Source organism: Chiroxiphia lanceolata, chromosome 2 (assembly GCF_009829145.1).
Source record: "Chiroxiphia lanceolata isolate bChiLan1 chromosome 2, bChiLan1.pri, whole genome shotgun sequence".
In the NCBI taxonomy this organism is placed as follows: Eukaryota; Metazoa; Chordata; class Aves; order Passeriformes; family Pipridae; genus Chiroxiphia; species Chiroxiphia lanceolata.
The window spans coordinates 13,586,430-13,600,126 of record NC_045638.1 but is presented as its reverse complement, the minus strand read 5'-3'; the positions used below and the strand labels follow the sequence as shown (position 1 = coordinate 13,600,126).

The 13,697-nt window shown below is 42.6% G+C and overlaps 1 protein-coding gene across 6 annotated transcripts in view; it reads right to left on the bottom strand.

Moving 5' to 3' along the window:
• PCYT1B (phosphate cytidylyltransferase 1, choline, beta) overlaps window positions 1-13,697 on the bottom strand; it is a 42,883-nt gene that overhangs the window by 24,161 nt on the left and 5,025 nt on the right. Inside the window, exon 1 of one of the 6 annotated variants that reach the window (XM_032681043.1) lies at window positions 7,107-7,251. The exons of 3 other annotated variants lie outside the window; for them this stretch is intronic. In XM_032681043.1, the coding sequence (XP_032536934.1) occupies window positions 7,107-7,208 (102 nt within the window). In that variant the 5' untranslated portion in view covers window positions 7,209-7,251. Of the gene's footprint in view, window positions 1-7,106; window positions 7,252-13,697 lie in introns of those variants that run through there. 2 more of the 6 variants (XM_032681046.1, XM_032681044.1) reach the window with 2 other exon arrangements.

The window sequence follows — 13,697 nt, the reverse complement described above, 5'->3', positions numbered from 1 at the left end:
TATCCACCTGTGCCCATTCCCCTGGCACAGCTGGAAGGAGCACTGGGCGCCAGTGACCCAGGGAGGACTCACTGAAAGGGCAAACTGCAACTAAAGCACTGTGCAGCCTGTGAGCCTGCATGCTCCCTGTCCTGATGGCTAGAGGCTTAGCCAAGCTGTCCAATGTCCCAGCACTGAGGAGGGATATGCAGCATTTCAGGCTGAAGAAGCTCCTTTAACAGGGCACTGGTTGCCAGCCAACAGCCTGCAGACACCGTTACAGAGAACCCACCTGGCCGTGGTGCATTGGCAGTTCAAACATGAACGGCGTTTGCTGACCCGTGAGTAACGCTGAGGGCTGGCCATGGTCACCAGATCAAAAATGTGTAACCACTGCTCTAATGCCATTCCGTGTTTTATTGATCAATCCAGTAACTGAAGACAACGTCAGCTCCTATATTTTTAATGTCTGTTACGTATTTCTTTTTTACATGTACATTATTGCATAGAATCATAGAATCATCAAGGTTGAAAGAGACCTTTAAGATCATTCAGTCCAACCACCAACCCAGTACTACCACTGTAACCCCTAAATCACTGAACCATATCACCCTGCACCAGATCCAGACGTTTCTTGAACACCTGCAGGAGTCGTGACTCCACCACCTCCCTGAGCAACCTATTCCAATGCCTGACCACCCTTACAGTGAAATTTTTTTTTCTATTACATAATCTGAATTTCCCTGTCTCAGCTGAAGGCCATTTCCCCTAGTCCTCTCACTGCAGGCATGGCAGAAAGGACCGGCTCCCACCTCACTACAACCTTTCAGGGAACTGTAAACAACAACGAGGTCCCTCCTGAGCCTCTGCTTTTCCAGACTAAGCCAACCCAGCTCCCTCAGCTGTTCCTCACAGGATATGTTTTCTAGACCCTTCACGACCTTTGTTGTCTTTCTGTGGACATGCTCCAGCACCTCAATGTCTTTCTTGTAGTGATGGGCCCAGAACTAAAACACAGTACTTATGTGGCCTCACCAGTGCCAAGTACAGGGGGATGATTACTGCCCTGGTCCTGCTGGCCACACTACTGGCACAGGCCAGGATGCCATTTGCCTTCTTGGCCGTCTGGGCACACTGCTGGCTCATGTTTAGCCAGCTGTCAACCAGCATCCCCAAGTCCCTTTCAGCTGAACAGCTCTTGAACCACTCCTCCCCAGGCCTGTGGGGCTGCTGTGACCCAAGTGCAGGACCCAGCATTTTGCCTTGTTGAACCTCCTGCAGTTGTCGTCAGCCCATCGATTGAGTCTCTCTGCAGAGCCTTCCTACCCTCAAGTAGATCAACATTCCCAACACAATTTCGCACTGTCTGCAAATGTACTGAGGATACACACCTGATGTACAGCTAAAAGGATCCAACTCCAGCTTTTACACAGGACAGGGTTAATCTGCTGAAAGCAGACGAGTAATACAGCTAAACTATTGGGTGAATTTGGCCCAGTATTCAAACTCTACTTGTGCTTCTATACAAAGATACTTTACACCTATCAATTATTTCATGTCAGATATAGGACAGCATTTGTATAAACAGTAACTCAAAAACAGCTATGGTGAAGCAAAAAAACTCCCATTTTTCCTCCTGCACAGGAGACACGCACTCTGCAGTTCCTGATCTAGTACACAGAAACACCCTGAGAAGATCTATTTTCCCAGAGAGTGCACTGGGCTTCCACTCGCTTTTAAAGATACGATACAAACCTTCCTAGTAATGACAACATCACAGTTAAAGAAATTGGTAATATTCTCCTAGTAAAAACTGTTTCTTTAACAGCATTTCAGAAATGTATTTGCAAGCAAGGAATGCAATACATAGAATGTAACGTTTTTTTCCCTGGGTTTATGTGTCATTTGTGACTCCTGCAAAAATATCTGTAATTCTATATATCTGACAAATATGTATTGCAACATGTCTATGCAGAGACTACGGCATTCCAGAACATATACCAACTGCATGTCCTCTGGTGTAATGAAGGGAAATCTGAGCAGATTTTTCATGTCCATGGGCAATTTATTTTTTTTAAGTGCAGCAAAAATTGCTACATGTCCCCAAGCACAAACCCCACCTGGCATATTTTTATGGGTTTGTGCTTTTATGCAGGAGCCAACATTTATGAAAATGAGAATTTATCCAGCGCAAAACCCAAACTTGTAAAGGACCAAAAAAATATTTAGTGAAATAAAGTCATTTTGGGTTCCTTAAATGTAAGTTTATTTATATATTTACTTACGCTTAATTCCACATTGAAGTAAACAGATGGCAGACCCCCTAAGTCATAACATCACGTGAGAGAGAAACAGATGCATGGACGCTTTTTAACCACAATAACACCCCCCCAACATTAATCATTGGCTCCTGTGATTAAAATTGCATATACCTTTCAGCAATATAGGAAAGATGACTATGAAAGCTCATGGAAATAAAATACTGAAATGATTCTAGAGATTGCATCAGACTCTCTTAAAACACTGTTTGCAAATATGAAGTAAGGCATCCAGGGATGAAAATACAGGAATCCAAGGCACGCACACTTTTCTTGCAATTATTTCAGATTTTGTGTTTAAGAGTTCATTGCTTAACAGTAGCAACAAGGAAATTGCCTAAAGGAGTCTAGTGACTCCTTAAATCATTACGCAGCTCCAGTGAGTGAAAACACTAAAATGTTTTCCTCTACCGTTCAATAAAATAAAATACTGTTTTCCAAATGTACTTGAATAATTTGAAAAAAAATAATTAATGTACTGTCATTTCTTCTAAAAAAAAAAAAAAATCAAGAAAATAAACAAAATGGCTAAAGCAGCTGACACCCAAAATGATGTGAGAGCCGTCATCTTCAGTTGTACCTGAGATTCATTCTCCAAAGTATTGTAGATTCAGTGACCCCAAGATATTTGATACCTAATTCCTATTGAACTGTAAAAGTCTGTAGCCTCTGAATCTCACAACACTGTACAAGTAAATCTCAGCTTGGGAGCAGGCACTGGGATTGGCAGGGTGAACCTCAAATGGCCCTGACACTTGCAGTGCCTTGGCAGAACATGTCCTATCTGCCATATGGGATAGGCTCTATGTCTCCAGGTAGTCTGTCCTTGCAATGAGGATGAAAAAATCCCTCCAACAAACTAGTTGGGTACTTCCACACAGGGTCCCAATGCCATTTCCCACAGGAAATGAGATCTGGCCACAGCTCCAGCTGCCTGGAACAGGCATCCAAGGGTAGCAAGGATGTCACATAACCGTGATCTCAGGAACAGCCCAGTATTTCGGGGATTGTGCTGCCTAGGACAGAGCAGACATGGCAGAAAGCACCTACCTGCTTCTTTATGACATCTTAAAGATAGCTTCACTTTATTTTACATTCAGAAAACCTGCTGCTTAATTGCTGCCTGGCCTTCTATCCACCAATGTCCCCACAAGCACAAGCCAAAACAACTACCTACCTGTCTACTCACTCTCCTCCCCCGTAGTTCACCCCAGCTAATTCAGGTGGTTTTCTGCTTATCTGGTTTCTTAAAGTAGGTACTGTCATGGAAATAAATGTTTCATTGCCCTGCATTCCCTTAACTGACCTAACCCTGAGAATTTCAGCCAGTTTTCAAAATAAGACACTAGTTCTCAGGTCCCAGTAGTACTTTCCCAGATGCTTCCACTGAAGCCAGTGTTGTATGAGAGAGATATGATTCACAAGAAGCTCTCAATGTGTTCAAGGGAAAGATGAGACCAAGCAGTAGGTTTTGGAGTTTGTTTTCAAGTAAGTTTCAATGTGTATTCAGTTTTGCTTTATCTGCAACACTGTCCTTACAAATTGCCATTGTTTCCTATTAAGGAAGATACCTGGAACTGTCTTCCAGAACAAAGTGGGTTGAAATGTCTGTTTCTTTCAAGGCAAGGATTGGCAATTCTCGAGGTACTCACCAATCTTGCAAGGAGCTGCCACATGTGGGACTTAAGTCAAACTCTTGATTCCAGGGGACATAAATAAATTATTTTTAAAAAAGTAGATACTTTTACAAGGTTTTGTATTTTCTCTTTGGTGTTTCCTCTTAAGGTATCTCTTAGTTAAACTAAGAGCTTGCCTTACTTGGGGACCCTTTTAGCGCTGATGCACACAGGCAAACTCTACGGCCAGGATTCCCAGGCTGAGGTCCACAGCCCTGAAGTGCTCTGCAGTTTACTGAAGGTTATCCAGGGGCAACTGCCATAGCTTGAATGTGTGGCACGATATGACCAGTGGTCATGTTTATCCCATTTAAAACAGTGACCAGTGACCATGGGTATCCCAGGCTTAAAAATATGAATGGGACAGCAGCAGATGAGAAAGTGGCCTAACCCAGGAGTCTGGTCCAGATGAGAAAGGGATAAATGCAAAACAACACAAACCAGCACTGCAGAGACGCTATTTGTGAGGGTTTTTTTCTTGACTACAAAACTGTTAAAATCACCAGTATGGATAAAACCCCTGAGCCTCATTAGTTTGTTTCTCTGTTGTGCATTGAGACAAAAGTCCGTGTGCCACTCAGAGAGACAATTCCTGGCATTAAGATACATGAAAGTTGATAACATAAAGCAGGCAAAAATTAAGTCAGACATGGACCAGGGGAATTGACTGAAACACAAATGCTCATTAATGCTCCAGCTGGTTAAGAAAACCCAAAGAGAGTATTGGGAAAAAATTAATGGCAATTTATATCACAACAGTACTAGGCACTGGAAAACATCAGGTTTCGACACACATTGAAACTTATCTGAGAACTGCCTTCAGTGTCCTGTTTTCCCCCTCTTTGATGGATACCCCTTCAAAGGGCTTTTCTTTAGTCCTAATGCAACTTCCTGCCAAGCTAGCAGACTCCATACCCTAAAATCAGAGGATCTAATGGCAAATATTCCTTAAAAATATTCAGTTTTAAGGCTTTAAATAAATAATTCCCGGTTTAATGAAAAGGATGGCAACTGTTTCAGAATAGAACTAACCCCCTTTCCACCTTCTAAAATTTTATGTGATTCTGAGGCTACATTTCTCAAGAAAAATTGCTTCCTAAAACTTAGCCTATATTAAGAACCTCAGACATGTAAGAACCAACAAACAGCATTAAAAAGTAATCTGAAAGTATCACAGACTTTACTCGCCACCAGTTATATATTCTGAGATACCAAAGCCATCCTGAGGTACCGTCATGAGGTCCAAGATAATAACACAATACTAAAATGTTAACTGAGACACTCTTTTCTTTACATTGATGAAGCAGGTGATGAGGTTACTGGCCCACCACTGTATATGGTGCCTTCAAAGAATGGAATCAGACACAGTACTGAAGATCTCAAAAAAGATCTGTCAGGAACTTGATATCCACATTATTAGATCACCTGTCAAGGGGTGATCACTTTAACTCTTCAGGACACCAGCCCTGAATTCTTCTCCCTTATGACATGACTTTACACTTGCTTGCCTCACTCCTTATGCCCTAATGAGGTCAGTGTACTGCATCTATACTTCATTAGACAACTTTTTTTCAGCCTGAAGATAACATAGATCAGATGACTGGCAAGATACCACTTCATATGGACATACTTCCCACAAATTTTTACTCAAAATGTTTCTACTGTCCATTATTGGTACTCAGGAAGATCTAAAACATCATAATGAATTCTTGTTTTATACATGTACTCTAGCTGTCACCTTAATTTCCACAGAAATTATACTGGAATGTATGATACTGTAAATACTGGCATCATGTTGTCAGTTCTTTCTTTAAAATCTTTTAAAATGTCAGACTACACAGAGTAATATATTCAAACAGGTTGTTATATCTGAGCTTTTGACAGAGAAATCTTAGACAGCCTGTATGAACACACTGCAGTAACTACACCTGAGCTAACTCTATTAAAACAGCTCCAAAAGCCTTCTATGAACAAATTAACAGTCTTCTTTAAAGCTGAATCTAATTATAACATGAACAAGAAGAAAACATTAATTTAGGTCAGCTCCAATGACTGTTGCTATTTCTTGTCATATCAGAACAATGTCTCAACTATAGTGTTGAATTTAATTACTGAAGTTTGATGTCTAAATATGTTTTAATTAGGACTGTGACTGAAATCTGGTGTTAAATGATCTAATTTCCAGTACTAAACTGTTACATACATCATGCATTTTCACACCTTGACACTGCCTCTGCAATTCTGTATGTGCATTTATGTATTGTTATGATTAACTTTCTACCACGCTGGGGAAAGGAGCAAGCTTTCCTGATGGGCAAAATAAAAGGTTTAACTAAGAAGCAAAGAAACATTCCAATTATTTTAAAAGAGCACACAAAAGAAAGGACAGCTCTTAGAACCTGAACTCTTGGCGTAAGCAGCCTTGTAAAGTTGCCTGCACGGTCTGAGGGAGCCTTTAACCAAAGAGCATCACAGGAGTTTATTTAAAGTCTCACTCTCCCGGCCCTCCCTTTTCCTCCCGTCACCCCAAAACCGCGGCTCTCCAAGACTCTCTTCCTCAGACATCCGGAATCGAACGGGAAACTCTTCACCGGGCTCTGAAGTTCAGAAAAGTGGGATTTGGCATTCACGGGCGAACCGGTCGAGATCCGAGGGCTGGGCGGTGCCTGGGGAATGCCATTCCCGGCGGGATGCGCCCAGGAGAGGCCGGGACCAGCCATCGCTCCCCGCCGCCGGCTCCTCGGAGCGCGGGCCGCTCCTCGGCATTCATCCCTGAAGACAGGCAGCTTTTGAGACCGTACCACGGCTTTAGCACCGCACGGCTCCCGCCCCTCCCGCCACCGCACACATGCGGCACCGCGCCGGTGCCCGGGCGCGCCCCGACCCGCCGGGAGCGCGGGGGATCCAGGCTTTTAACGGGCGGACGAGGAATCCCGCCCGGCTGTCCCCGCACAGCCCAAGCCCCTGCCGGGCACAGCCCACCCGGGCCGCCCCCGCGTCCTTTCCCCGCCGCGCCGCACAAAACGACCCGCCGCGGGGCGGCACCGGCCGCCTCCTCCCTCGGGCCCGGCTCCGCGGCCGCGCAGCGCCCGGGGCGGCTCGGGCGGGCGGGCCGCGGATGGGGCCCACTCACCAGGCGCGGCTGCGGGCAGGTGTGCTCCAGCTCCTCCATGGCCTCGGAGGGGGATCCCGGGGCGCCGGCTCCTGACTCAGCACCGGCCGCGCGCACTGGCATGGCCGCCGCCCGGGCCCGCCCGGCGCGGGGGGTCTCCCCGGGAGCCGCCCGGGGGCTCGGCCGCGCGCGTCGCCACGGCAACCGCCCGACCCCACCCCCGTCCGCGAGCTGCGGGGGGGGCGGTGCCGGTTTATTTGCATGCGGCCTCCTGATTGGCTGGTGCGCCGCCGCGCCACCGCGCGCGGCCCACGGCGGCCCCGCGAGCGGGACCCGCCCTCAAAGCCCCCAGAGCCCCCAGGAGCCGGGATGGGTCGGGGGGAAGGGGGATACCAGAGAACGGGGGCCGGGATTGCGTCCGGGTAGTGCCTGAATATCGCCAGCGAGGGAGACTCCACACCCTCTCTGGGCAATCTGTTCCAGTGCACAGCTACCTGCATAGCAAAGTTCTTCCTCATCTTCAGATGGATCTTCCTGTGCATCAGTTTCTGCCCGTTCCTCTTGTCCTATTGCTTGGCACCACCGAGAAGAGCCTGACTCTATCCTCTTGGCACCCTCCCTTCAGTTACTTATACACGTTGATGAAGTCCCCTTCAGTCGTCTCTTCTCGAGGCTGAACAGGCCCAGGACTCTCAGCCTTTCCTCGTTAGAGAGATGCTCCTGTCCCTTTATCATCTTTGTCACTCTGTGCTGGACCCGCTCCAGGAGCTCCATGTTCTCTTGTTCTGAGGAGCTCGGAACTGGACACAGCACTCCAGATACGCCTCAGTGGGGCTGAGTAGAGGGGCAGGATCACTTCCCTCGACCTGCTGACAGTGCTCTTCCTAACACATCCCAGAATTCCGTTGGCCTTCGAGGCCACAAGGACACACAGATGGCTCAGCCCCCGAGTCGTGTCCTGCCCTCCCGAGTGCCAGCAGCACCGAAGCCGTGTGGGCTGAAGTGAGATTACCAGCCTTCTTACTCTTAAACTGCATGAGAATACAACCAAGATAATATAAAGCCAAAACCTTTTAGATCACAGTCTCCGTTGGCTGTTGTTAACCTTGATAGATTCAATAAAGGGGTTTCCAGTAGTACTGAGCTGCAGTGGGCATTCTGAGTTTTGTTTTTAAAAATCAGACTTCATCAAGGTATGCAAGCATCTAAGTTACAAGAGAATTGTGCCTCAGGGTCTTTCCCTAGGACTCGAGAGCTTAATTTCAAATGTCTTTGGCAAATCTTCAAAGGAGACCAAGTGCAATACAAAAAGAAATGTATAAACTATGTGAAAGGGAAAAGGGTAGGTAGGTGAATAAGAGGAGATAAGAAAGTAAGTAGAAAGAAAAGAGAACTTGAAAAGAAAGAATGAGACAGGAGTCAAGAAAAAAGGAAAGTACATATCAAAAGAAGTGACCGAGAAAGGGAAACAGGGAGCCAACTAAGTCGATCTCACAGCTGAATCTTTTCCCTGTAACTAAGTTCCTTTACCAGTAATTTTGCAAGGAATATTCACACATTATGGAAAGAATACTCAAGGGAAATGATTAAACCATGATTAATGCAGCACTTGGCCTGAAATTTGTAGCTCATTTTCTTAGGAAAAGTATTTGCAGGAGTGTTACACTGTTAGAAAAATATTTGGACAGCACAGATGAGCAGTGTTAGGACTGGAGCAGCCAGAGGTAGCAGGCAGACCCTTTATAGACCCAGGCACGTATGCCAGCTCTTCAGAGACTGGTGCTGGTGTGCTGAAGGAGTAGTACCAGGTATGGATGTACCCAGGGTCAGGGTCCAGCCCCCTCCGACTAGGCTGGTGCATGGGAATAGAGATGAAAGGGAAATGGATTCTCTCGCAGCTGGATGATTGCCAATAAACTGGAAATGTAAATCCCTTGCCTTCTATTTCTTTTGAGTACAAAAGGGTGAATTTCATCTTTGCTTTCATGCTGAGAGTTTGCTATTGACTCCAGCTGCTTTTTGATTCATCTTTTATAGAGAAAATTTTCCCATATACATGTAACATTATAGAATGATGTCTCTCTTGCAGTAGTGCTATCACCTGTCTAAGTTAGGCCAGAATTTCAGAGTGGACATGGAATGCTTTTCATGCTGCTTATGTCATTTCCACCTCTGGGAAATACTTTATAGATTTGTTCTTCTGTTTGAAGAGCATGATAGAGAAATGTTGTGTACGTCATTAAGAGAGAGAAAGTTGAGCTAATGGTAGTGGGAAGATGGTAGGGTCTGTCATGTCTGTCCAGATGGAATATGTCTGATGATCTTAGCCATTGTATTGGGTATCTTGAATAAGTTATCCTAACCTGCACCTTCTATTAGCTGTTGGGGCAAAAAGAGCTTTCAAAAGGCTGGAATGTGTCTTCTTTACTCTCTAAAATAAATAAATACAAATTAGGTTTGATTGGAAAGACTGAGCAGATGGTCTTCTGTGAATCCTTACAAGTCAGCCAGCTTTTAAAGAACAGTGGAGCAAGAGTCATGGGTGGGAAGGTTCATGCATCTAATTTCTTTTCTGCAACCAATATCCCGTGCCAGGCTGAACATGGTCTCCTGGCACCCTCCTGCCATTTATTCACAAGTAACAGGACGCATAGTCACTGCCTTTAATGACTGGGCTCTTGGCAGCAGCTGCTTGGGTTGAAGAGACATTTGATGCATAAAAGTCCTGTCCCAAGGTGTATAAATTAACATTACATGCAAACAAAACAAAAAACCATGATCCCAATCCTCCTAACACTCATTTCAAGGTTTGAATTGAATAGACAGCAAACAGGGAAAAATCTCAGATGTTAGAAAGGTTTCATCTGATACATGGTGGGGGTTTTTCTATGCAGTATTTCAGTTCTCAAAATGGAACAATTAATTCTCAAAACATGAAAAATATATATAAAAATATGTCTAGGTATTCCATTTAAATCCTCTCCTTTCTCAAAATGAAAGTATGACCCCTCTCTGAGCTTCAAGGGCAGCTGAACATCATAGAGACAAATACTCTGTGTAGATTCTTCTTTATCTTCAAGCCCTAATTTTTAAATATCTCTCTCCCTTTTTTTTCCTCTTTCTATTTATTTCATATTTCTAAAATCTTTTAGTGGAGCACTGATCAGTGCCCAAACTGTAATTAATCAAATTTCAGTTCCTTGTAGAGACCAACACCTATAAAACCTCTCTCACACTTTTACCATACTACACATGTTAAACTGACTCTAGCAGACTAGCTCTGAATGTGAACTAATGTGTCCACTTCCCTCCAACGTTTTTTTCACCCCTATATTGCATAGATTAAGATAAGCAAGAAGCTTACTTCATCAAATTTACTATATGCATGTTCATAGCTGAACATGGTATAATAAGTGTACTCTAATTGCATGCTTATCTTAAGGCAAAATCTCTAGAAGTAGCAACCTATACTTGGAAATGGTGAATAAACCCATTAAAGACCTCACACTGCTTAAGAAGAGAAATAATATGCATTTCACAACTACCTAACTAGTGTTCTCTGCTCCTTCTGATGGCAAAGCACCAATACAGCCTGAGATCTGCAGCAGAGGGCAAAGACATATTGAAGCCACTTGCTAACAAGGTATTTTGCCTTAGTTGCTCATAGATGTTCAGTGATCTTACTACCACAGAAAAGTCCGTAAATACTGAACAGGCTATATCAGTAAAAACTGTCCAGGCTAAGGACTTTGCTTTTTTAAAGCAAAGATACTCTGCCCTTTGTGAAATCAGGGACTGGAACGCATTGCAGCCCTTGGAGAATATCATCAAGTGTCTGAAGTGCTTCAGTGGATCTCAAGCACCAGTTAGCACAGCAGAAGTTGTATTTAAAATGGTCTTCACCTGAGAGAGGCTGCAAAAGTCTTCTGACCTATAACTGAGTCATAATGAAGAGAAACAAACCCTCACGTAATATCTGTTCAAAAGTCATCAGGAACTATGGAAAACCAGAGACTGGTATGGTTTAAATAGTGTTTGACTTCAAAACCAAACATTTGCAGAAAACATAATAGAATAAATTATTGAATATTTAACAGATGAACTGAATTTTGCTTCAATGTATATATTTTGGATCCCGAAGGTTTTAACTGCAAGATTTTATTATAAGGTCAACTGCAAGACTATAAGGTGAAGGAATGGTTTATGTCTGAAGCAGATTACTTAAAATACTATGTTTCTATGTATGTATCTATGTATGCATGAATCTGTGTGGGTATGTATCCATGTGTCTATCAACCTATGTCATGCTGATTCTAGACATGCTAGAATTAATAGTCAAAAAGAGCAGATAAAGATACCTTATTGCTGAGATGATCAATTAATTAAATCACATATTTTTAGACTAAGATTAAAACTCCACAATGGTAGATATTTTTTTCCCACTTGCGTAGATGGGGAAAAAAGGGAGAGAATGAAAGGTATGAATTAAAATACACCCAATAGGTTTTCACAACCTCCAACATCAGTTGCTTTGCTGCTTCCAGGTAATGCTGTCTAATTTTTAAGTTGCAGCTCATCAGTCAAGTGGAACTCATACTGCTAACAAACTATCAGCTTTTTGTCATAATAAATAAAAAATTTACTATTTATGAAATAGTACTTTATGAAAGAGTCCTATAAAATTATATACAGATTCAATCCAGGAAGTTTTTTTTATATGCAATGACAGTCTGGAAATTATGAAAAGTAAAAACAAGGGATTTGGCTCAACACGATCTTATATCTGGTTCTTTCCATAATTCCATAGTGGTGATGTGATGTTTAATAAAATCTGTCTTCTCAGGATACCTGTATAGAATCAAATTAGTCCATTTTTACGTAAGAGGTAACTAAAAATGTCATGTTAATTCTGGTACAGTTTATATGTCAATCATCTGAACTCCACAAATTCTTGAAAATAGTGACTTTTGGTGATGCCATTCATCTGTTCTTTACAGCACTGTTTTGAATAAGTGTGGTTATTCACTTTGGGGTAGGTTCTTTGTGTTCTTGCTCTTTCATGAACTGCTTTTATAAGCACTTTTGAAGAAAATGGTGAGAAATTATGTTTGGGTTTGACCAAGAGGGTATCTGTCTTTATTTTATTCTTCCAGAGTAGAGAGATGGTCACTTAGTTTGGGAAATGTTAAGTTTTATTAATTTCTTATTAGATTGTCCTTACTAATTTTAACAATCAACCTTTTCATTATTGGGTAATTGTTGTTATGGAAAGATGAGGGATATCTGGCAATGGGACTTTCCTGATGGATGCTCAGAGGTTGGGAAGACCTTGGATTAGCTAACCCTTGGATTAGCTAACCTCTGTTGGTTATTCCCTTCCCAGAACCCAAACTATCTAATCAATCCATTCTTAACACTGTTCACTCTTATCAGAAAGTTCTTCTGAATGTCTGGCCTGAACCTCCATTACTGCAAACTACTGCCCTTGCTTGCTTTTTCTGCTGGACGCAGAGAACAGATGTGGTCTCCTCTGCTTTTTGTATGACTAGTGTGGCTAAAATTTTGAAAGAATAGTTTGAGGATTTGGAGTAGAGAGCTGACATTCAGTAGGCAGGTTGATATTTTTGTCACATCTCTCATGACTTTTCCAGACTAAACTGCCCCAGTTGCAATTTCTCATAGGTCATATGCTACAGATCTTGTCATTATCCTTCCTGTTCTGTTTTGGGCTCTCTGTAAATTTCTTGCAGAGTGGTTCCAACACAGGACTACATCTGCAACTTTACTGCTGTCAGGAAATATAATGCTGAATATTACAGATCTCTCTAGTGTATATATCTCAGTATAAACTTTGTCTAAATGATTCATGTTCTCTGCCGTCCTTCCTATTGTCACAGATGAAACACAATTTAAGAAAAATCTCTTCCCTATTTACATTTAAACTATGTTGTTATCCTTTCTATCTCTTTTTCCATTTCTGGCTTTCCAGATACACACTCCAATCCCCTTAAATCCACACAAAGCTAAGACTGCCTTTCTTGCACATATTTGTATTGCATTCACTTCTATCCATTTTCAGTCTATCTGGTGCTTTCCCTTTCCGCCAGCTCAATTTCAAATTTTTGGACTCATCATCAGTATTTTGTCACACTATCTTTTCCAGTATTACAAGTCTCCAATACTTTTTTCTCTTTACACTTCTTGTCAACCTTTATCTTTCCATTTGTCAATTTTTCATGCAGGTGCCTTTGCATCTCTTTCCTCATATTATTACAAATGCAAACCTGCCAAGTAAAACATAACAAAATCATACTGTAAACCACATTCGAGTGATTGCTGGGGTTTCCTGTTTAATATCTTAGGTACCAGAAACTTAATAACTGGAAGATTTTATTATCTGGGTAAAGACACACACTTTATTTAAAATAAAACACCTACTTATGCACTGTAAAATGATTACCTGCTAGCTAGTTTAGCTTTTACCAGTTATTAAGAGTGTTTGACCCTAAGATCTTACCTCTGTTGCTTATAACTTTGCCACCTTTGAATCCTTTGATCTGACATGTTTTGAAGACAAGCATCTTCTACCCACTGAGCAGTTATAGAATAATG